The sequence below is a fragment of the Eubalaena glacialis genome, chromosome 8 (assembly GCF_028564815.1).
Source record: "Eubalaena glacialis isolate mEubGla1 chromosome 8, mEubGla1.1.hap2.+ XY, whole genome shotgun sequence".
NCBI lineage: Eukaryota > Metazoa > Chordata > Mammalia > Artiodactyla > Balaenidae > Eubalaena > Eubalaena glacialis.
Genome location: NC_083723.1, coordinates 87,221,337 through 87,246,862, shown reverse-complemented (window position 1 = coordinate 87,246,862; position 25,526 = coordinate 87,221,337). Strand labels below are relative to the sequence as shown.

At 42.5% G+C, this 25,526-nt stretch overlaps 1 protein-coding gene across 3 annotated transcripts in view; it reads left to right on the top strand.

The window, feature by feature from the left end:
• Window positions 1-25,184, top strand: part of ELMO1 (engulfment and cell motility 1) — a 560,600-nt gene extending 535,416 nt beyond the window's left edge. For all 3 annotated transcript variants that reach the window (XM_061198670.1, XM_061198671.1, XM_061198669.1), the window contains 3 exons: window positions 6,990-7,072; window positions 18,264-18,341; window positions 23,867-25,184. In XM_061198670.1, the coding sequence (XP_061054653.1) occupies window positions 6,990-7,072; window positions 18,264-18,341; window positions 23,867-24,067 (362 nt within the window). In that variant the 3' untranslated portion in view covers window positions 24,068-25,184. The remainder of the gene's footprint in view (window positions 1-6,989; window positions 7,073-18,263; window positions 18,342-23,866) is intronic.
• The last annotated feature ends 342 nt before the right edge of the window (window positions 25,185-25,526 follow it).

Sequence of the window (25,526 nt, the reverse complement as noted above, 5' to 3'; positions counted from 1 at the left end):
TTTGGGACTGAAGAGGGGAGGGTGTAAAAGGAATGCTCACCTATCTTTCCTGAAAGACGTAAACCTGGCGTTCAAACACCCACTTTTACGTTACTTGTCCAGGTGTTATTCTAAGGAGCAAAACCAATATAAACCTGATTGTCAGTTGTCTTTTTCTGATGACCCAAAATAATTTCACATGAATCATGTGCTTGATCCCACCACGTTTGTGCATTATAGTTTAGTGTATCCCACACTTATAACGCAGAGCTAATGGCAGATCCAAATATGGCTAGTTTACTTCAAAGAAGTAACTCAGACACTCAATAACATTCTATTGTTTCCTAAATATTCCCCGAAATACATATTATTTATACCGATTTGCTATTTCTGTACCATGTCTTTTAAAGAGCCAGTCATATGCTAGATTATTTTAGCCCAACACCAAAGCAGGTTCCAGGTTTTTTTAGACAGCATTAAGTGTATAAATTAAACAAAGTATTATAGAAATATTAAAATACACAAAGGTAATGGATTAATTTGGAAGAGAAATGAGATAAAGTTAGACATAGCCTCAGAGGATATCTCAGGTAGAGAAATCAAAGAGTGAGAAAAAAGTAAAGACACTTTAAAATAACTTTTAAAAGTCACCTTGACCCTGCCATGAGTCATATAAACAAGTCGCAAACAGAATCCTTACCTCCAGGTCCTAGCACCTTCCCCCTTGTCACCCCAGGGCCCGTGGAAGTCAAATCTGTACTGTCTTCCTTGCAACTCATGGCCATCACAGGGGAAAATAAACCACAAGTGGCAAATTCCTGACACACTCAGACTCTGGGCTGACAGACAGACAGCCTGGAACATTCTCTCTTCCTCCAGCTTAAAAATGGGACAGTCTGGTCTTTGTAGTGTCATTTAGTTCAGAAGGCAATCTTATTTCCTTTCGTGGGAGCACTGCCTCCTCAGCCCACGTTATTTGAAACCCAGTACCGCAGAGTCTGGGGCAGTGTCTATGCATTCCTGCTATGGGGTCTCCCCAGGCCTCTGCCTGTGATAAGGACCCTCCCTTCAGGTCTCAGAAAGCCTTCCGCATCCCACCATGGACAGAGCTGGACCAGTGGTTCTCAGAGTGTGGTCCTTTGACCACCAGCAGCAGCATCACCTGGGAAATTACTAGACGTGCAGATTCTCAGATCCTCACTCCCAGACCTGATGAATCAGAAACTCTGGGGATGGGGCCAACAATCTCTGTCTTAGCAGACCCTCCAGGCGTTTCTGGTGAGCACTCAAATTGAGAAGTGTGGAGCCAGATATTGCCTGACAATGCTTCATAGTGAGTCCTTAAATTTGGCTTTCACCAATACGTAAATATTTTAAAAGAACAAGAAAAGTGAATTGACAGTGGGTTGCCAGCTTTCAGTTTGGGCAGAAATAAAGGCTATTAAAAAAGAAAATCTAACTAAAATTTAATATCACATTCCTTTCATTTTAAAAAGGGCTCTTGATCAAACAAAAGGAAAGACCAGAAAGGCCTAATCTTGGAATAAAGGACAGTCCCTTGTACTAAATTAAATTTGCTGTGTGAAAAACTCACAGCAGTGTCTTCATTTTCCTCTGTTTGCTATTAACTGGTGAAAAACTCACTGGTGAAACCTCCCTCGTGAACTCAGAACTGTCCAGAGGCCAGCCATTTGGAATCTCTGCTCTAATGCAGTAAAATGAAAAGTTAGAGGTCAAAGCAACCACAAGCTCTATAGGAAGTCTTTCACCGCCTCGTTCTTAACCTGACCAGAAAATAGGGAAAGTGGTCTGGGCAGGAAAACAAAAAACCACAGCTGGATTCATTCCTAACCCACGTGGCCCAGAGGATCGGCTCTCCCACTCACTGGGTGTGTTATTTATCTCCATAGTTATAGGGATCTAATCCACTCCTCAACCCACAGATAGGCACTAGCTTGGCGTGGATTGTAGGTTTAAATGCAGCACTCTCATTCTCGCTGGTTCTGCTGCTTAGGAAGTCGGTAGCCCTGCCCCTAGAGAAGGTCAAGGTGTGGACAGCACCTGAGCCTTGAGTAGGGACGGTCTCCAGGCTAGAAACCCAAGGGCCGATGCCAGGGACAGCCAGCTTGCCAGGGTGATTGCAGAAGAGCCAGGACAGAGCTGCAGATCTCCAAACAGTTTTTGGTCGTGGCCACAGAGTGAGGCTGCTTCTGGGAAAGGGTTGCATCAGTCCCTCTGACAGTGGCTGTGAAACTCATCCACTCCTTTCCTCTGCGGCCTTTGAAGTCTAGTAATTCAGAGTTCCAGAAGAGCTGCTCCGTAAACAGTTTATCCATTGCAAGGCAAACCAAGACTGAGTACCTGTGCAGGTGTGTGCATATGGGAGGATGTGGGGGGTGTGTGTGTGTGTGTGTGTAGAGGAGATTATATCTGTATGCACATGTGTGCCAGGGAGGGGGTATATTTCATGTAATGAAGTCAACTGAAACTATTATGTGCCTGAGATGAGAAGGTCCCAGCCTAGGAAACTAAAGTTTGCTGCTTCAGGCCTGCCATCTGGTTTGCATTTAATTACAGTTCGCATCCTGCCTGGAACAAAATAGTCCATCCTCTTGGAGCCCTTAGTCAAAAACCTCATTCCACTAGGAAAATGAGACATTCCTTTAATTCATTTCAAGTACCCTTGCTCTTGCCGTGTACAATTGCCCTCTCTTGCGACCAAGGGGAAAATTGTCTTCCACCCCTTGAGTTAATCAGTGCTGAATACTGAGATATTGGTGAATCAAATAGCGTAATTGGATCCTCTTAATCCGGAGAGTGTAAGTGGAGATTGAGGGCCTCTCCTTAGCTGTCTTCATGTCTAAAGGTTTAGCAGATCTCTCTTCTCGTATTCCTTTTGTTAGGCAGGAAACATGGCCCTTGAAAATCCACATCTCCTAACCTCCCTTCGCCCCACATTCCTCCCACCAGGTTTAGAGGCTCTCATCACCCCCACTAAACACCAGACTCCTCTGCTTTCCAGCAGTGCCTGGGCCCCTCAGAGACTCCCTTTGAAAGAATCTAGGCCAGCCCTCTTCACTCCCACATCAAAGGGTTTTGCTCCCTCACACAAGGCCATTAAGCCTATTACAGCAGAGGAGAGGAGCAATGGCCACAGCAAAGCAAAGTGGGCAATTTGGGTCATTGAAGCGTGGGGAATAATTCAGGCCCCTCAATCTACAGAGAGAATTAACTTTGACTATTGATAATGAGAATAATAGCAAATAACATCTTTTGAGTGTTTACTCGACACCAGGCACTGTGCTAAGAGCTCTACATTACATAATAAATTATCCTCCCCACAACCTGAAGAGGTAGGTGTCATTGGAAAATTAGGATTAGGAAAATGAGGTACAGAAAAGTTAAGTAACCTGTTGAAGGTCACATGTCCAATAAATAATAGAGTAAAGATCTGAATGCAGCCATCCAACTCCATGGCCTAGATTTTTATCCACTTCTCCAGACCACCTAGATTCAAAGCCAGCAATGATCTTGGCTCCAGCATTGAGTTAATTCTCAGAACAACCCTATGAGATGGATGATGTTATAGTCCTACATTGTAGACAAGGAAGCTTATGCTCCAAGAACTTAAGCCCAAAGTGGTATAGCCAGTAGGTGCATCTAGAATTCAAATCCAGGCTCTGTGATTCTAAAGGCACAGCCCTTCCAACCACTCCAGGCTTCCAAGTTAGAGAACAGATTCTTTACTAAACTGTACTGGGATCAGCCTGCCCCTCCTCTGTATTTCTGCCCATAGGAGCTTCCACGATGGAGCTGTGTATACAGCAAGTGCTCATGGCTTACTGGCTACTTCCTGGGGTGATTTCTGCCTCAACTTGGCTCCCAGGGGTGAAAGCTAGAACAATTTTTATCATGGTGGCCACATTTACTTTTTCAAAGGCATTTTTTTTTTAAATCACAGTTAAATTTCCTTCCACAGATGGTAGCAATCAAAGAGTTTCCTGAACATATCTGAAGTGATAACCGCTTCCAGGGCTGTGTTCAACATGATTTGGGGGGCTGACATCTTCCAAACATAGGGAAGAATCATGGCCTAGCAAGGGACCATAGAATAGAAGAAAGAGCAGCAGTCTCAGCTCTGTCCCTCACTAGCTGTGTGACGTTGCATGATTTATTTCTTCTCTTTGGTCCTCAGTCTTCCCATCTATAAAATGGGAGTGTTGAATTAGATTGTCTCAATCCAGCTCAAACTGAAGAAAGCATTGAAAGAAATGAGGCCAGGCCGCAAGGAGTTAGAGTGGGCGTTAGGGAACCAGTGGTGACCCTCCTGGTTCTCATATCTCTGAACCCCACTTAGTTATGTTGCTCCTACAAAAAAGGGCCCGATAGAAACGCCAGGCCTGCTTTGAAGTAATCAAGGGCCCTCTGTTGCCTCTTAAGAGTATAGATTCAAAGGCTATGAGTCTGATTCTGCTCATGCGTTTAGAGAGGACAGCATTTTAGCCCTTCTGATGTCTAATCTTCCAGTGCATCTAGAGACAAACTATGTAAAGAGCAACCTTTAAAAGCCATGCTGTATTTTTAGAATTTTGTGTTTTCCTTTTAGCCATAATCCTGTGAGTAATATAGCAGCTTGTCTCCTTGACAGGGGACAATGCGTATAAAATACATAAAATATGTAATGCCACAAGCACGGTGGAAGAGTGCTTTTTCTCCCCTGATTCCTTCTCATTAGAGATTCTAAAGACCGCTCCCCCGACAGACTTTAGTGTTACTCTCGTCCTGTTCGGAGTTAATCTTGTCCAGTTTTCAAAGCCAAGGGGTAACTTACTATTTATAGATCTTCAAAGCCAAGGGGTAACTTACTATTTATAGATCTTCATTGACCATGTTACATATTATACAACAGAAGACTTTCTACGGGGTGCTTGTGACTCAAACTCCATCTGAAGCTTGAGGAGGCTTTTGGAGTTGGTATGTTAATTATATCACAAATTCACTTCGGTGGTGGATTTTCATTGAAAAGTACATCTTAAGTAAACCCAGCTTCCCAAAGTGCCCAAGTATCTCCTCCCGGGGTAGTGATTAGGTAGCCAGGTCAGTCACTGAGAACAGGGCTGATTGTTGGTTCTGAAAATGGTTTTGAGGAGAGCTGAAGTCAGAGGCTGTGGTCAAAGGTAGGTTCAGGAATCACAAGGACTGTCTAAAAGAAGATGCCAATCTTGAGCAGCCAGGCAGAGAAGGAAAGCAGTCCAAGGTCAAGGGTCATGCCATTCAGGAGAGGCTGCATTGCTACATTTTGCTGCAAGAATAAATAACCTCCAAAATCTCAGTGGCTCAGGACAACAAGAGTTTATTTCTCACTCCTCACATTACATAACTGACATGGGCTTTCAAAGGACTGCTCCACACAATCCCAGGGACTCAGGCCAATGGCTGCTTTGCCATCCCAGAGCGGTGGCGTCTGGATGGACCATGTGACCTGATCAGTCCCTGTGGCTGGAGAAGAGAGGCTGGTAGGCCTGGACTTTTCACTGCCTCAGCCAAGAAAGAGACAGCCATTTCCTCTCACATTTCATTGACCAGAGCTAATCGTATGGATCCACCTAACGCAGAAGTTGCTGGGAAGAGTAGTCTTCCATATGCCCAGAAGGAGAGGAGAGGCAGTTATTAGTGAGTACAAGTCATGTCTACCAAAGAGATCTAGAATCAGGGCTGCAAGCTGAAGGGGCAGACGTGGTGGGAGAGATAGCAGGGGGTGCCTGCAGAGAATCCTGGAAGAGTTCCTCACAGCTTCACTCTTCTCTAGGGTTTGAGAGAGCTCTAGAGGTGTCACAGATTTGGACAAAGTTCTTAGCAACTTTAGGGTACCCGGACAATGTTAGCTTTTAAAGAGCCTTCCTGTTATGTCGTTTTGACGTTCTATATATTTTATAATTTTCTCTTCATCTAAATGTCACCCCCAAACCCAATGCCCCAATAAAAATAGGTGAACTTTAATCATGAAATCTCTCATTATCTTCATCTTTAGAGGAGTGTAAGGAATTGATGACTCAAAGCTTCTGCAGATCCTAAGTGAGCTCCTAAATTCACAGTCCCTTACAGGAGTGAAAGATTAGGAATTGGAAAGGGACAGATGACTTTGCAGTTTTTTAAATTAAGCTTCCAAACCATCCTACTGCCTTCTCTCCATCAGATGATCTTAACAAAAGCTTTAAAGGCCCAAACCTTTCCACATCTTTTATCTTCCCCCAAGTTCTGAGTAAGATGAGAGATAACATCATTTTATCAAACTGCATTACGCTCAGGATTTCCAAGATAAACACCATCTACCACTTCCCTATCAGAAAGGAATGTTCCCTTTATTTAATTGAGTTTAATTTCATTGTCCATAAAATAGGAATAATAAAACCTGCCTCACAGAATGGTTGTGAGAAGTAATGAGATGGTAAGAGGGAGAATTTGGAGAGTGAGAGTTCAGGATGGTTTAGATTCAGATAAATTTTTTTGTGATAAGGTTACTTTCCCTCATTATCCAAAACTCATAAACTAAAGAGATGTAGCAACTGTAGCAGGAGATATCCATCTGTAGGAAGCGTTTGGCATTGCTCCTGGCACATAGATGTCTTCCATAAAATCAGTATCAGTACCGCTATTAGTATTGTTATTACGGCTGCTTCTAATACCATCACTTTTAATGCAACTATGATGGGTTTGTTGTTGTTGTCTCTGGTCTTTTTTTTTAGATATTTGCTTTATTGAACCAAATTCTACTATGAACATAGATTTTTCTCCCCAGGGATGCTTTTTACCAGGATATAAGGATATGTTTTAGTTCCTAGCCCTGGACACCGCTTGACTTCTCTTTTCTTTTCACCTCTTTTCTCTTCTAGCGGCAGTGTCTGGGAATGGCAGCCGTAGCAGCAGACTCGATGCTTAGTCTTGCTACTTTATGGACACTTAAGCTGTCACATGATGTAGTTACTTTCATTTTCTCTTATGAATTGCAGTGCCGGTGGCAGATATCAAAGCTGTGGTGACGGGAAAGGACTGCCCTCATATGAAAGAGAAAGGTGCCCTTAAACAAAACAAGGTATGATTTCCAAGTTATTGCAAATAGTTCTATCTGCTCAATACAGTTATTGACTGCAGTGGGCCAAGCCCTTCTTTGGTAGCTATGCTTGTGTGGTTGGTGTGTGTTTGTGTGTGTGTGTGTGCGTGCACACACGCACACACAGTTACACATCTCTTAAACTCAGCTCCTTTTCCTTTCCTCATTCCTTTTACATCTCTTACCTAGTTTATTCTTTCTCTCACTGATCACTTGTCGAATCTCCACCATGTCTTGCATTCTCTCACTTCCTTTCTACGTACAACACTAGGAATTGCCCTCTCTCTGTTGTCACCGGTCTTCTCTCAAGCCTTTTCCACTCATCTCCATCCATCCTCTGGGCCTCTCCTAACCTTCTATTTATGTTCATATTCTCCCTTCCACACTTCCACCCCAATCCCTTTCATTTCCTCCTTCTTAGTTACCCCCCTGGTGTCCCAGTGAAGTCTGGGAAAGGGAGGAGAGACTAGATGGCTCAAAAAAAATCTTAGAAAACTTTTAAAGGCCTGATATTCTTCAGCATCATGGGAAATATTGTGAAACAGTTCAAACCCAGCTTAAGGGAGAAAATTTTCCCAAAGGTGAATATTGCTTAAATACTCTTCACATTGCAATATTCTTCACCCTCCCCATCATGTTGTTCCCCATGACAGCCTACATTCCATAACAGAGGGTATGGGAGGTGGCATTTTCTGAAAAGATGGAGGGATTTCCCTTGCCCCCAGTTTGGAGGTATTTGCCCTTGGAGGGGACATCAGGGAGCCAATTTTTTACTTCTTGGCATCTTGTGATACGTAGTATCTGTCCATGAACAAAATTAATCAGATTCATCTGGATGCTTCAGACACCTTGGTGCCAAAAATGTCACGTAGATCAATAGGTTGCTTCTTTATTGTCCCGTGTCATTATCTAAGAGGAATGTAAACATTATACACATCCTATTTATCAATCAGTGTTGAAGTGAATAATGCCTGCCCTATAATCTCAGTCATTATAAGATGAAGGTGAATCCAGGTCTGCATAAGATGACCCTATCTATGGTTAAGGAAAATCAAAAGCACTACAAAAGTACTGTTTAGGAAGAAAAAAGGGAGAGGATACAGCCAAGGAGACGGATAACAAGATCTTTGCTTCTTAAGTTACATAAGTATAACTCACCTCAAGTCCATATGAATCCTTCTGTGTCAAGCCTTTCACAGTGCTATCATATAAAACACTGAGTGACATAGGGGCATGCCTTAGGGTCTGTAGGCCATCTGTTACACAGCATTTCTTTCTTCTCCAAGATACGGGGAAGTAGGGATTCAGCAGCTCATCATATTCCAGAAGAGCATCCTTAACTAAAGCAGCAAGTCCCCAGCCTTCATGGTTTGCCTCCTGTGGGGCTGCCTTCCTTCAAGACCACCTGATAACAGAGGGAGCACCGGCTCTGCTCAGCTGCAGCTGAGGTCCCCATGGTTATAGAACACTTGGAGCTGAGCAGGACAAGGTGTGAGGAAATTGGCAGCAACAAGAGTCTGTAACCTAAAGAAGGCTAGGAGGGGTGTAGTTGGCAGCCAAGCAACTTGCCAGGACTCAAGCACTCTGATTGGGACAGCGAGTTATGTAAAACAGGTGTGAAGGAACTTCTGGTTTCACCCCAACCTGTAAAGAGCCTAGGAGTTGTCACTCCTATCCTTACAGTAAGAAGAAACTGAATAAAGTGAAAATCAACAATTTTCTTGGAACTACCAAGAGAACTGATGTTGCAGGGGAGACCACAGCCATGGAATCTGGAGAGTCAGGTACATCCAGAGAGTCACAGCCAGATCTGCTCACCTGAAGCAGAATCTACTGGAGCCATAAGCTGTAAGATCATTTAGATGGCAATTCTGATGACTGCTAGTATGAGAGTGAGAAACTCTTGGGGGTTGCAGTCTTGTGGGGGTATACTTTCATGGGCTTTACTTCCAATAACCCGAGCAAATTCTCTCAGTGAAGATCTTATAGAGAGTCCCCCATCCCCCCACTGCCCACCTCCATCATGGCTCTGGGAGGGGAAAGAGGTGAGTAATCATGGAATATGACAGGGCCTTCTCCATAACGAAGTCCTGTTCTCCAAACCTTTATCCCAGCTAGGGGAAAGGAATTTCTCCCATTGCATTCCTTTTTAGACTTCTTATCTCAACCACAGGGTTGAGGTTGGGGGAGACATAATCAACAACAGTCAGAGCCTCAAGGAAATCAGTAGAAAACTCTGTAGCTATGCTACTGGGAAAGCTATACTACTGGAGATACACTTGAGAAGGTGACAGCCACAAGACATAGGACCCCCAAAAGATGGAGATTTAATTGGAAAGTTATGGAGTGTTATCCCTCACCCATATCCTACCACTATACCACTAGATTCCAAAATAATAACACTGGATTATAACTGAAAGTTCTGTAAGACACAACCTCTCTCTGAGGAATAGTATTTAGGGAAGCTCAAAGTCAGTAGAGTAGACAAAAACAGGGACACTAGAGGAATTGAATTGAAGCCTCTGGCACTTACAGGTATAGCAAACATTTAACATATCCCAATTCCTTGCTAGATTAACATAAATCATCACTCTAAAGGTCTGTCTATCTCCCTTCCTATTACCTGACACAGCATGTCTGGATTTCAACAAAAAGTTACAAGCATGCCAAAAAGCAATTAAAAAACAGCCTGGAAAAACAAAGCAATCATCAGAACCAGACTGCAATATGACACAAATGCTGGGGTTATCAGACAGAGAAATTAAAATAACTGTGATTAAAAAGATTAGAGGCTCTATGGAAAAAGTAAACAACATGAAAGAACAGATGAGTAATATAAGCAGAGATGTGGAAACTCTAGAAATGAATCAAAAGGAAAGGGTATAAATAAAAAGTACTGTAACAGAAGTGAAATAAAGTATGCTTTTAATGGACTCTTCAATAGACTTGACATGGCTGAGGAAAGGATTAGTGAGCTTGAAAATGAGTCAGTAGAAACTTCCTAAACTGAAATGCCAAAAGGAAAAAAATTAGAACATCAAAGAACTGAGGGACAATTGCAAAAAGTATAATATATATATAATTAAAATACCAAAAGAAAGAGAATAGAACTGAAGAAATATTGAATCAATAATGGCCAAGAACTTTCCAAAATTAAAGATAGATATCCAACCACAGATCCAGGAAGCTTATAAGATACCAAGCAGTATAAATACCAACACACAAACACACACACACACACCCCCCCTAGGCATATCATATTCCAACTGAAGAAAACCAAAGACAAAGAGAAAATCTTAAACCAGAGGAGGAAAAACACCTTACTGGTAGAAGAACAAATATTAAAATTAAAGTAGATTTCTCATCAGAAACCATGCAAGCAAGAAGAAAGTAGAGTGAAATATTTAGTGTTAAAAAAAAAAAACCAACCTAAAATTCCATATCCAGTGAAATTATCTTTCCAAAGTGAAGGAGAAACACTTTCTAAGATAACCAAAACCAAGGAGATTCATTGCCAGCAGACCTACTCTGCAAGAAATTCTTCAGCCAGAAGGAAAATTATATAGGTTAGAAACTTGAATCTACATAAAGAATGGAAGAGTGTCAGAGAGGGAATAAGTGAAGGTAAAATAAAAATATATTTTTTTCTTATTAATTCATCTAAAAGATAACTCTTTGCTTAAAATAATAATAGTAAAATGTGTTAGATGATTATAGCATATGGATCAGTGAAATGAATGACAGCAAAGTCATAAGGGATAGGAGGGAGGAATTGGGATACTCAAAACAGAAGAAGACCTAAAAAAGGGAGAAAATTAAAAATAAAGAACAAATACAACACATGAAAAGAGTTACAAACATGGCAGATATAATCTAACTATATCAATAGTCATTTTAAATGTCGATGGTCTAAATACACCAATTAAAAGACAGACATTGTCCGAGTGGATAAAAAGCAAGACCAACTATATAGTTTTCTACAAGAAACCCACTTAAATATAAAGACTAAGATAGGTGAAAGTAAGGGGATGGACAAAGGTATCAAAATACATGAGACAAACTGAGAGAACTGAAAGGAGACGTTCACAAATCCATTATTATCCTGGAGATTTTGGTACCCTTCTGTCAGTAATTGATACATCAAGTGGAAAGAAAATCAATAAGGATATTGATGACTTGAACAGCACCATCAGTCAACTAGATCCAATTAACATTAATAGAAAATCCACCCAACAACAGAATACACATTTTTCTCAACCTCACAAGAAACATTCACCAAGATAGACCACATTCTGGGCCATAAAATACATAGAGCAATCATACAAAGTATGTTCTACTTCACAATGGAATTAGACTAGTAATAAATAACAGAAAGATAGATGGAAAATCCCCCAAATGTTTGGAAATTGAAAACACACTATCAAATAACCCATAGTTTAAAGAAGAAGTCTAAAGAGAAATTACAAAATGTTTTAAACTAAGTAGAATGAAAATATAACTTATCAAAATGTGTGGGTTTTAGTGAAAGCTGTGCATAGAGGGAAATTTATACCATTAAATGCATATATTAGAAAAGAGGAAGGATCTAAAATCAGTAAAGTTTCCACCTTAGGAAACTAGAGAAAAAAGAGCAATTTAAGCCTAAAGCAAGCAGAAGAAAAGAAATAGTAAATATCAGAGATCAATGAAATTGAAAATAAGAAAACAGTAGAGAAAATCAACAAAATCAAAGCTTGGTCCTTGGAAAAGATAAATAAAATTGATAAATTTCTAGCCTGACTAACCAAGAGAAAATGAAAGAAGATACAAGTTACCAATATCAAAACAGGTGAAGGGGCTTCCCTGGTGGCGCAGTGGTTGAGAATCTGCCTGCCAATGCAGGGGACACGGGTTCGAGCCCTGGTCTGGGAAGATCCCACATGCCGTGGAGCAACTAAGCCCGTGAGCCACAACTACTGAGCCTGCACATCTGGAGCCTGTGCTCCGCAACAAGAGAGGCCGCGATAGTGAGAGGCCCACGCACCGCGATGAAGAGTGGCTCCCGCTTGCCGCAACTAGAGAAAGCCCTCGCACAGAAACGAAGACCCAACACAGCCAAAAATAAAAATAAATTAATTAATTAATTAAAAAATTTAAAAAAAAAAAAACAGGTGTAGAGATGATGTTCTCATTTGAGCCTAGGATATGTGTGGGTGGTTTTCGCCTTCTTGTAGGAGATTCCTCTCCCCTTAGAGGAGATCAACAAAACAAACTGAGTAAATGACATTTCCAAACTTTAAAAAAAAAATTGTAAATGACACTTATAGAAAATCGGACGGGTGGGTGGACAGATGGATGGATGATGGATGGATGGATGGATAATGGGACACACTGCTATAAACACATAAATAAGACTTCAAATGGGGGCTACTTCCTGGGATTCACTGGCGGAGATATTCCAGCCACTCCCAGCTCTTCTAGGCTGCCTTGAGGGCTGAGAGAAGCAGTGGTATCTCTACCAGCCTGGCTCTTTCATTTGCATGCATATGAAAATTGTCTGTCTTGTAATGTTAATAGCGTTCATACATCTGGTTCATCAGGTAAAACATCAAAAGGCAGAAAGGAAACCCACAGTTCTAATAATTTATTTCCTCAATCCACCCACACCCACACCCCTTCCCCAGTGCTCCAGAGGCCTGCTCCTCCCTGCCTCTGGGGCTTCTGGATAGGAGAGGAGAGACCTGCAGCTTAAAAGGAGAGTTGGCCAAAATGTGTCCACAGGAGGTCTGTCAGTGCACGGCAGTGGGCAGCACCCAAGGCGTGTTGCTGCCTCTTCAGCTTTTCCAGCTAGAGAGTAGGTTCTGACATTTTGTGCCACAGGACTTTCCATTAGTTGAATTACTGAACAGGGCAAACTGGGACATTAGCATCTTTAAGGCAGACACTTGTTAATAGCAAGATGTTGGTAACTGATAGTACTTCTCACTCATTCAACATCTGGCATGCCAGTCATGGTCTAAGGCTTGCTCATAGGGTCATTCACTCAGTGAGCATTAGAGCACCTGAGATAGGATGGACTCTGGGCACAGAGTGATGAACAGGCAGACATGGCCCTGTCCTCCTGGAGCTTAGAGTCCAACGTGTTTAAAAGAGGTTGGTGCAACAGACAAATTTCTGTGGACACAAAAAGTGTTGGCTTCTTCACAGAGAGATTAGGAAATGTCTAACACTTGAAAAGAATTATCATGGGTGAATGCAAATTCAATTGGAAGAATTTGACTTTCAAGGATTAAGGATTCTAAATTTAAACTCTGTGGTTCATAAAATAAAGTTGATTTGTCGCCGTATCTTTGAAAGTGGGCATTCCTGGTACTTATCCCACTGATTTGGGCCTTAAGAGTTAAACAGTTAACATGTAATCACCAGAGGGAAGATATGACCAGATCTCAGTGAAACGGATAGGAATATATTTGACATGAAAGAAGCTTGAATCTCATTATATCCAGAGCCCAGCTTTTATTTTTCCAGTATGATTCATGTACCTGAAATAAGCAGATTATACTAGAAGCTGATGTTCTAGCATCAGCTTGAAAAGCCTGATCTTAACCAAAAAGCCTTTTATTCAGATTTACTTCATTCACCATTCATACTCATAATGTATTGAGTATCTTCTTTATACCAGGCCTGTGCCAGGTGCTGGGAATCCAAAGACAAATACGACCTGGCGCCTGTCCTTGGGTGTCTAACAGATATAAGACTTAAGTATCAACATGAAATTACAATCCAGTGTTGCCTATGCCCCAGTAAATTTAAATACCAGGAGAGCCTGGGAGACTTGAGAAAGCTTGTGGAGGAAATGATGTCTGAGCTGGCTTTTGAAAAGGAGAAGTGAGGGGAAGACTTTCTAGGAGGAGGAAACAATATGTGAAAAGGCACGTGGGGCCTTTTGACATCTAAAAGTGCATCCCCTGATTGAGAAACATTGAATTCAGAGTATAGGATTGGTGGGGACAGAGAGAAGAAAATGGGTTAGAGAACTAGTGCCTGATAATGCTAAGATAGCTGGGGACCAGAACATTATAGCTGCTTACAGAAGGCAAGATCCTATCTTATTATACACTATATGAATGACTGATTTTGCCTTCTAAAATGTAAACTCAAACTCATAGATATACAGGTGAGCAGCAGTGCTTCATAGCTATGAAATCTAGTTCTCTGGCTATATTTAGCACACACACATGCCAAGTTATATCCTACACCTTTCATCAAAATTCTTTGACCTCAAGATGACGTAGATAGATGGTGGAGAGCCAACATAATTAAAGTGAATGCCAGGCGAGATGGCCAAATGAGGCAAGTCACCCAAAGCAACGTAAGGAATGGCGGCCAACGCTATACACCGAAAATGTGTTGTATAAAACTCTACTCTCGTATTCAGTCAACCCATCATTTGACCCCTGGAAGATGGCAATCCCCAAACCAAGGCACCATCATGCCCAGAATTTCTCTGAGCATCGCCTGACCCCACATGCCTTGTCTCTAGTCCCAGGGCCAGATGGTTGAATATGGGGTCAGAGGCCATAGGATCAGTTCCTCCCGTATCCTCTAACCCCAGAACTCACTTATCCCAGGCCTTCCTCCACATGGTGAGGTGGGAGATGTGCATTAGTGGAACAGAGGATGGAAATAAGCTTCTCCTGGACATGATTTTCCACTGACTTAACTCCAGAGGGAATAAAAGACCTTAGGTAGTGAGTAGCAAAGCCCCAGAGCATCAGATGTCTAAGAAAGTGTTGTGGTGTGTGACAAGAAGCCCCTGAGGGGGACACTGCCCCAGATCTGTGACCGCTTGCTCCACCATCTCCTGGCACCTCTCTCCCTCACAGACAGTTTGGACAGGTGGCAGCTTCTGGGGTGTTAGCCTGAGAGGCCACCGCTCCCAGCTCCTCAGTCTGCCTGCTCGAAGTGCTGGAGAGCTGACCTCCACCAATGCCTCAATGACAGCCGGTCAGGGACGTCAAGAAAACTCATTATAAGTGATAGCAGCCTTTAACGCAGGCATGCGGGTCAGAGAAGTAATTCCTCCAACCCCTCCCAGGCAGCTTTGGTGAAATTAAATTGGGGAATGATATTCTCACGAATTTCCTATTTCCTCCCTGTGTTTATCAGAAATCTAGGTCATGACAGCTCCGCTCATTCACATCTTCACTGGTAAATGCCTTAGAAGGGCAAAACCCAAAGTTTGCAGGCCCCCTCCTTTTTCTTCCTGCTCCCTGCCCTGCAGAAGAGAAAGTGCCACAAAGGACAACCAGGCTGACACTCTGGTCTCAAGTGACTTCAGCACCTAGTCAAGAGGCCACATCTGGGCTCTGGTGATGCTCACACCTGCTGTCGTAAGCAAGGGGATGGATTAGCCATGTGCCTGCCCTAAGCAAAGTGGCAGGCATGGTCCAACGTCAGCCGGCAATCCATTGTCAGTTTCACCTTTTCTTATTGACCTCCGAAGGTCACGTGGTGCTGCTGTAATGTACTGACTGGGTGTCCAGAAGCAAAGCCTGTCCTCTCCTTTCTCTCCAGTCTCTCAAGTATGAGTCAAAGACTTTTCCTAATGAATGACACTAAGATTAGTAAAGGAATCATCATTTATATCAGTGTTTCTCATCTAAGAACAATCTTTATGAATTTATGAGATTAGAGCTTAACATTTTGTTGAAAAAGTTTTCACTTTTTTAAAAGAAAATAATCACCTGTGATCCTAGCACCTTAACATAATTATTTTCATTTCACAATTTGCTTCCAGTTTCCAACCATAGGAAGACATTGGTCATAATTGTGATTTGTATGTATATAGTGTCCATTTCTCTTGCTTTTTTTCACTTAAGATCAGATTTTCATAATTATACTGAATGCCTGGCTGCATGTATTTCTCTGGGTTGCTAATTTGTGATTTTTTTGATGGTTTACCCAAAGAAGGGAGGACATTTATTTAGTTTCTCATATTATGTTCTTACAGATAACGATATATACAGCTTTTGCTTCCTTTTGAATTTTCTTTAGGAATAACCCCAGGAGTGGGACCCCTGGTTCTTGATATGGATTGCCTTACTGACTTTTTTAAAAGGATGACACCAATTATGGTACCACTACTAGGGCCCATGACCATTTTCATTACAAACTAAAAGACCCAAAAGAGATGCCAAACTTATGGGAAAATTGTTTTTGCTTGTTTGTTTTGGCGAACTCTTTTTTAATATTATTGATCTTAACTGGGAAGGCTTGAATGGAATCCTAAGGAAGAAAAAAATGAAAAATGCAGGGACTTCCCTGGTGGTGCAGGGGTTAAGAATCCACCTGCCAATGCAGGGGACACGGGTTCGATCCCTGGTCTGGGAAGATCCCACGTGCCGCGGAGCAACTAAGCCCGTGCGCCACACTCCTGAGCCTACGCTCTAGAGCCCACAAGCCACAACTGCTGAGCCTGTGTGCCACAACTAATGAAGCCCACGTGCCTAGAGCCTGTGCTCCGCAACAAGAGAAGCCACTGCAATGAGAAGCCGCGCACCGCAACAAAGAGTAGCCCAGGCTCGCCTCAACTAGAGAAAGCCCACGCGCAGCAACGAAGACCCAACACAACCAAAAATAAATTTTTAAAAAAATGAAAAATGCAGAGGTAGTAGTTTTGCAGAACAGATCCCATTCTATGACTCAGCATTCTTTCCTTCACTTGTTTCTATTTCTGGTAGGGCAAGGATGCCCTAAGAGTATGAGATACTGGTAGGTCTGGGCTCAGAACAAGAGCTGCTTTCCCTTAATGATGGGACAGCTAGAGGTGAGCCAGACACAAATAAAATCCATGAGAGCCACAAATAGCCTGATGGTTGGCTGTGTCAAGAGAGGCATCCAGCTAATGCTGGGCCTTTGGAGTTCACTTGGAAGAATTCTTTCTCATCTGAAATTCTGAAATCTGAAGGCATTGACCTCATCTTTCTGCCTGCTGTCTTCTTTCTGGGGACATTCTTGCTGTGACTTACTGGCCAAAGGCAAATCCTCTGACAGATGTTGAGGTAGAGAATGATGTGGAGAGATCTACCTCCCTAAGAAAGAACGCCTGTGGGTAGTTACTGAGAGTGCAGCTCCCAGATCATAGCACAAGAGAAAGGGGCAGTCATCAGTGGTGCCTAATAGACACAGAGAAGGAAGGCTAGCACGTGTGTTACGGTGATGCAGGGCACCGATGTGGACTCACTTGACTCTTCCCTCCAAATTAGGAGTTGTTAGGGTGTTGAGATGTGCAATGACTCTCGTCTTCCATAGGTTGTACCCTGCTGTCAGTCCAATAGAATAACCATAGTATCCAATATTGCACAGTACATACAATTTGAGAAGCATATATTAACATACACATTAGGCATGACACTGAGTGTCTCGGCCAAGGTCATTCAGCTACAATGAAATGACAGTGTCACTTAGTCCTTGGTCCTGGGGGTCTGTCTCATAGTCTGTATTATGAATGAACCCAGACATTCGAATGAACACTCACCAATGTATGAACCCAGCTATTCTGCCACTTGGGCCCATGCTCTCCTTTATACCCTGCAGCCACTATAGGATAAAACTAGGTTTTGTGTAGCCTTTGCTCTACAGTAGTTCAGAGGTCAAAGGGCAGACGTGTTACCTACAGATAATGGGTTCATCCAGAAGCCTCATTACCTCCTACGTAGCTTCCATGTTTTAGCAAGTTTATACCCCTACGGACAACTGTCTGTTTGGAAATGATAGAAGATAGAGCAGCCCATAATGCTGCTGATTGGGAAAGAGTTTACTGTTTTTCATGGTCTCCCTGGGAGGGAGATGCTGAAGATAGGAGAGTAGCACAGCTTTGGGGATATGTGGCCTTGGACAACTCACTTAACCTCTCTGAGCTCCTTCGCATAAAAGGGGAATGACAACACTTGCTCCATGCGCTGTCTTGAGAATTAAATGAGATGGTTCATGCGGACTCCCCCTGAACAGAGAGAAGGAAATGTGCTGTGAACCTTGAAAAACATGCTCCTTCCTCCCGTCAGCCTCACTGCTGTGCCTCTTGCCTGGACACACTGTAGGCACTATTCCATGTTCAATCTGCAGCCATTTGTGACTACAAAACAAATGTGTCAACTTTCCTCAATGTGGTGTTTTCTCTAATCTCTCTTAGGAGGTGCTTGAACTTGCTTTCTCGATCTTGTATGACTCAAACTGCCAGCTGAACTTCATAGCTCCTGACAAGCACGAGGTAAGGGTCTCAGTGGGGTTAATTTATGAAAGAATGTCATATTTTCTCAAGAAAAACAAGCAGGTAAAAAATATTGGAAAGAAAGAAATTTCATTTTTTAAAAAAGTCTACCTGAGAAAAATCACGAGCAAAGGTACATCTTGTTGACTTGGAATAGAATGGAAACCTCTCGAAAAACTGCAAGTTGTAACAGATTCAACTTCTTCTTAGCCTGATCAAGAGTTTATGGTAAGGACTTCCCTGGCAGTCCAGTGGTTAAGACTCCGCGCTTCCAATGCAGTGGGTGTGGGTTCGATCCCTGGTTGGGGAACTAAGATCCCACATGCCACACGGTGTGGCCAAAAAATAAATAAATAAACAAAAACTTAAAAAATAAAAATAAAGAGTTTATGGTAAAGAAGAAGAATGTACAAATGCTTCATACTCAGTAAGGGCATAATTGTTAACCCAGAGGAAGTATCAGCCCTGGCTTATAGCTTTGGTTTTCCTTGAATATTTAGCTTTGGGTCAGAATTTTCCCATGATAAACTTATTTCTATTCTTTAAAACATTTGATGAAGTAGGTTTTTTACCATGTTTCTTTAAGTTATTTTAAGAGGTTTAGGGCTGTCTCTGCTGTTGGAATTTTATTTTTGAGATGCTTTTATTCCTTTTGACATCTTGTTATATGTATAATTTGTTTCTCTTCTTGAAACATGCTGTCAGCTATATTTAAAATATTTAGCATAAATCCAGGAAAATGCATTTGTAAGATGAAGTAGCAGCTCTGGTTGATTTAACTTTTTCTCTTGTAAACTGGAACCCAACATCATGCTTGAAACTCTTATTTTTAGATGATACCATTCAAATTTTTGTTGTGCATGTGGTTACATAAAAAGCTTTTAGAAAGGAAGGAACATTTTAATAGAATTTGAATTTTGTTCCCCATTTCCCCTGGGAGACTTAGCTCATTTAGAAGTTATTCTGTATTTGGTTTTCACTGGTTTGAAGCTTTTGAATAAAATTGTACATCCCAAAGAGAGAAGAAAGATTATATGCAAATCCTGCATTTAGAGTGGTGCTTAAATATAATTCTGTGTTACTTGACATTTCGTTCACAGAAGGGGATGACTTTGTCTTCATCTTCCTGAAAGTAGACACTGTGTCCTACCATTTCTCTTTTTAAATAAAATTGTGGTTGTACACAGGCCACCGTATTCAAGATATATACGGATGTATAGGAAACTACTTAAAATGGTAGAACTGTGGATGCTATTTAAATCTATACAACGCTGTTTTTCCCAGTGTACATTAATTCCAGATAAGGATAAATATTCTGGGACTGCCAAATTTTTATTCATATCTGCCATTTTTTACTGATGTAGTGAGGAGAAAAATGCCATACACTTGTGAATACTTTTAATTTCTTCAGACCACTTCCTTATCTATTACCTCATTTTATTTGCATAATCGCTCCATAAAATGGAAAGTTCTATCACAGATATCCTTGTTTATCAAAGGAGGAGAGAGAGGCCTACCAAAATTGAATAACTCGACAATAGTACTGATAATAGTAATTATAGCCCGAATACTCTGTACCAGGGACCATTCAATGCTTTATGTGCTTCACCTCTCTTAATCCTCATTCCGTAACTCTTAAGGAACAAACTAATGTTATTCCCATTTTATAAAAAAGGGAAGTGAGGCACAGAGAGGTTAAGAAACTTGTCCAAGACGAAACAAGCAGTAAGTGATAGAGCTTGGATTTAAACCATGGGGGTCTTGTTCCAGAAACACTTTCTCTTTGGCCCCTGCACTGTGTAGCTTGGAAGGAAGAAAGCAGGACCTGGACTCATGACTTCCTGCCAGTGCCCATCCCCCAGCTTCAGCAATTATCAGCTCGTGGCCAATTAGGTTTCACCTATACCCTCACTCACACCCAGCTGCCACAACACCCCAGATTATTTTCGAAGCTCATCCAGATATCATATCATTTTATTTGTAAATATTCCCGTGTGCATCTCTAAATAATAAAGAGTCCACTTGGAAACATAACTATCATACCATGATCACACCCAATTTTATAACGTTTTAATACCACGATTTGCAGTCAGTTTTCAGATTTCTCCAACTGTCTCATTTCTGGTTTTCTTTTTTTCTTTTATACTTTGTTCAGATCAGAATCCAAATAAGATCCATACATAACAATTGGTTCACGTGTTTCTTCAGTTTCCTTGAATCTATAGGTTCCTCTCTCCTTCTCTCATGAACATGTGCATGTGCTTTTTTTTCTTGCAATTTATTCATTGAAAAAACCAGCTCATCTGTTTGGTAGCATAGCCAATAGTCTAGATTTTGCTGATTTTAATTCTGTGTATTAGTTTCCTTGGCTGCTGTAACAAATTACCACAAATTTAGTGGCTTAAAACAACATAAATGTAGTATCCTACAATTCTGGAGATCAGAAGTCGGATTCAGGTCTTTCTGGGCTAAACTCAAGGTATCGACAGAGCTGAACTCCTTTCTGGACTAGGGGATAATCCATTTCCTCACCCCTTCCACTTCTAGAGTCACCCGCACTCCTTGACTCATTCCTCACCTCCATCCGTCTCAGTAACGGCGGGTTGAGCCCTCACACCGCATCATTCTGACCGCCTCTTCCATACTCAAATCTCCCTCTCTCTCACTCCTGTTCTGTTTCCCTCTTCCACTTTTAGGGACCTTTGTGATTACATTGGGCCCACCTAGATAATCCCAGATAAAAATCCCTGTTTTAAGATCAGATGGTTAGCAGTCTTAATTCCCTTCACCATGTAACCTAACATACTCACGGGTTCCAGGGATTAGGACATGGTCTTATTTAAAAGGAGGGTACTATTCTGCCTACCATAACCTGCTCTATCATTTCATGTGTTTATCTGCATCCTGTATTTCCTATTAAGTGATAGTTAGACGATTCATCAAATTCAGGCTCTACTTTAAGCAGCAGTTGTGTTGTATTCTTCCATGATGTCTGGTTGTCTCTCTTTTGGAAATGTTTGCAGCCATTGATGATTATTGCCTAGATCCTTGGATCTATTAGACTTTGGAAAAGGTTGATATTCCAATTCTATTATAGTTACGTAAAGAGAAACTGGCCTCATCAACTCTTTGGTTACCCTGAGGTTAAACAGTGTACATATGATAGGCAGGATAATGCTTGATTCTCTTTACCAGTTTTCAAAATCATGAGCATCTTCAAAGGAGGCCAGTGAAGGATTTTTGGTGTTTGGGTATCATTATGAAGTTATGGATTTAACGTATTTGCATATCAATAGGTTGCAGTTGTTGTCATTATCAGTGTCCAAATTATCTTACCTAGAGAAAGAAGGAACGCCTTCTGGTTAGCTTCTGAGTTCTATTGACAGATGTCTTTGGCAGCTTTCAGGCATTCTGGCATGACAAGATATTCCAGGTTCATCTTGTACATTTCCTGCCTTTTCTCTGTGGAGCTTTGGCTCCTTTTGGTATTTAGCAACCAGAATCTGGACATTAGGTGTGCCTGTCACTACTTGGTTGGTCATTATTTTCAGGTTTTTTGTAGACAGAGCTTGGAGTTATGTTTTTTTAAAGATAAAATACACTGTAAGTTCATATTGATACTTCCAACTCAGATTCAGTACTACAGCGTTTTTATTTATTGGTTGATGTATTTTTTAATAAAATTTTCTGTACTTGCTGCTTCTCAAAAGAAAAGCACCACAGAAGTGTTCCTGTGGGTTAAATTAATCTGTACTAGGAAGCTAGCCAGGACTGGGAAAGCTGTGTACAAAGAGCAGTAATCCCCAGCACGTAGGGATTTACAATGAAACAGTGCCAGAGCTGAAAGGGGCCTTAAACAACATGGGGTTCAGTGGTGCCCATATCTGGAGGTACATCAGAATTAGCTAGAAGCTTTTCCAAATAAAATTTCCTGACCCAAGATCCATAAGATCAGGATCTGCAGGGTAGGACCTGGGTATCTATTTTTATTAAAGTTATTTATGAGGAAACGAATGTTTCGATGTGTTCGGAATCTATCTAAGGTATTCATGAGGACACTAATACTTCCAGAAATCCTTTAGCAGTCAACTGATGTTTAGATAGGTTAAATGCTTTGGCTGAGATCACATAGCCATGGCAGAACCAAAGCTCTGCGGTTCAGGGCTGCACTACTCAGACATGGGCCTCGTAATACACCCATGGTACACCTCCTTGGCTTAAAAAGTGGTGCCACCAATGTGCATCACGGTATATTTCTATCACCTCACTATGACTTAAGATTTGTGTAGTGCTTGCCATCTTGTAGTACTTTTATGTTGAGATCTGCTATCATATTCTGGAACATAGCCCAGGTAACCACAGTGCAAAGGACAAGCTAAGTAGGGTCTGGAACTGCAGCTTGACCCAGTGAGGGCAAGAGAGGGGGGAATCTAGAGCATGTTCTAGAAGGAAGACCAGTCCCACAGGAAAAGCAGAGAAATTGCTATCAAAGAAGTCCTATATAGGACTAGGACATCCTAAAAGGTGAGCAAGCAGAGCATCCAGAATGCAGGCAGTTTTCTGAGATGCTGGCAGCAGAGGCTAGTTCTTCCACCAGGTATCATGGCTCTAATACCAGGTCAGGGCAGGGTTTCAGCCTCTGGAGGGAAACTGACAAGAGCAAGGCAGGTCCTCAGATAAACAAAGCACAGTTCATAGTCTACTGGAGAGGCAAAGGACATGATTAATATTAATGAGAGAAGAACCAAATTCTTGGTTGGGTACTATGGAGTGCTTTCCAAAACAGGTGATGTCCCCAGACACCAGGCTCCAGAGAGCCTCCTGGAGGAGAAAAACCTTGGAACCTGGAGACCCAGGCAGAAAGGGTCCCTAGACCGGCAGCCAAGCCACCTTCTGTTAAGATCACCCAATAATTTTAGCCGCTTTGCCCACCAGACATTGAGCAGCACTCAGATATTTCCTAGACCTTTTGCTAAGAAATGCAAAGGTGGGACTACCATTGGGCTGTCATTGTGAGTGCTGGGAATCAGACAGAATAGGCAGAGATTAGCTACTAGACTGGGAACCATGGAGTGAGGAAAGAAGCAAACCTGACCTGATGTTGAGTCCAGGAGTGTTGGGATATATTCTACCAATACCTTAAACTCATTGACTCACTGGTGGGATGTTAGAGATATTATGTTGCACAGGCACGAAAACCCAAACCCTCCTGCTGCGCCACAGGGAGGCATCATGGGCACAGAAGAGTGCAGGCACTGGAAGCAGATTGCGTAAGTTCAAATCCCACCCACTCCACGTACTACCAAGTGACTTAATTTCTCACCACCTCAGTACCCTCATCTGTAAAACAGAGATGCTACCAGAAGTGTCAACTTTATAGAGATGCTGTGCATATTAAATGGTGATGCAGGCAAAACACTTAGCACAGAGCCTAGCCCATGCTGAGTGATCAGTAAGTGTTAGCTATTGTTACTCCTCTTGTTATCGTCATCAGTAGTTCTCATTGTCACCTCCCTTCCCACCAGTACTGTATCTGGACAGATGGGCTGAATGCGCTGCTGGGGAAAGACATGATGAGTGACCTGACGAGGAATGACTTGGACACGCTGCTCAGCATGGAAATCAAGCTCCGCCTCCTGGACCTGGAAAACATTCAGATCCCCGACGCACCTCCACCCATCCCCAAGGAGCCCAGCAACTATGACTTTGTCTATGACTGTAACTGAAGCACCCAGGGCCCAGAAGCTCCCCCTCCAAAACTGGAAGAGCTAGCTAACAGGAGAGAAGAATGAAAACACTCCCACGCCTTGGAATCCGCTGTGGTAGAGGAAAGCTGTGGTCCACATTTCCTTTGGGCCCAGCGCCTCTAGCCCCGGCGTCTTCCTGCCCCTCCCTGGCATCCTGCTCACCGCCCTGATTCCGTTTCTAGACTCCGTTGCTTTAGGTCACCTCCCGTTGCTGCAGCCTAAGGTGGGAGAAAAGCAAAACCCACCGCCAGTAAGAGAGCCAAAGGGCCCCTCCATCTTCATCCCAGCAGGCAAGCCCTCCCCTCCTGGAGGCTGAAAGCCAGCAGCACCAGACCGCCCCCAAACCTACAGCCAGACCCAGGGGTGTGCCCGAGGCCTGTGTCTGGAAGAAACAGTCGAGCTGCTTGAGGAGACCAAACACCTCCTCGTCCCCCTGCTGTCTAGAGTCCGCTCACACCACCAGTTCCATGTGAATTGAAATCTGCTTCCAAACCCCCTCCCTCCCGCATCCCAGCCTTTGCCTGCCCTTTTCCTCTCTGGTCCCAAGAGCAACAGCTTCTTCCTAGTTCTCGCCAGCGCTGGGTCTCCAGACACAGTCCGTGGGTCCCATGGCCACTTCACGTCCGCCCTGTGACTGTGACCACCCTTCCTGCCTCCCAGCTAGTCTTGGCTTTCCTCTCCCCGCCCCAGCCCAGACCTGCCCTCTTCATTTTCACACACCCTTCCAGCCCCTTAGCTGAAAGCACAAATGGTGAAATCAGTCACCTTGCTCCATCTCTAATGTACTAAATCTCAAAGCCTCGATGACAGGCAGTTGCTATCTAAGGGTTTGGTGGTCCTTCTCCTGGTGGTTCTGCTGAACACAGGTTTCCACAGGATGGTCAAATAGCCAAGTTTACATCGTTGTAATTATTACAGGTATTGACAGTTTGCAAGGGTTCAGGGTTGTTGGTTTGGGGGGGGGGTTTTTTTTGGTTTCTTTTTTCTTTGCTTTGTTTTTGTACAAAAGAGTCTAACATTTTTTGCCAAACAGATATATATTTAATGAAAAGAAAAGATACATAAAGGTGTGTACTTTCCAGGGTTTTTTTTTTTTTTTTAATTATTTGGCTCCTAAACCTCTTCCTGAGAATAACATTCCCCTAAACATGCTGTGGAATAAAATTAATTGTGATGAGTTGTGGGGCTGCTGTTTTGATTTGGTAATTTAGGTTCTTGCTGCTCAGGCATCAGCATCACCTGTGAGCTTGTTAGAAATGCAGAATCTTAAACCTCACCCCAGCCCTGCAGAATCAGGTGATGCACGTGCATATTAAAGTTTGAAAAGCACTGGCCTAGGGGACTCCTGACCATTGCTGGGTCACCATAGGCTCTGCACATCAGTGAAGAAGGATCCTTCTAAGAAGACCATCTCAAGTCATCTAAAAAAATCAGACCC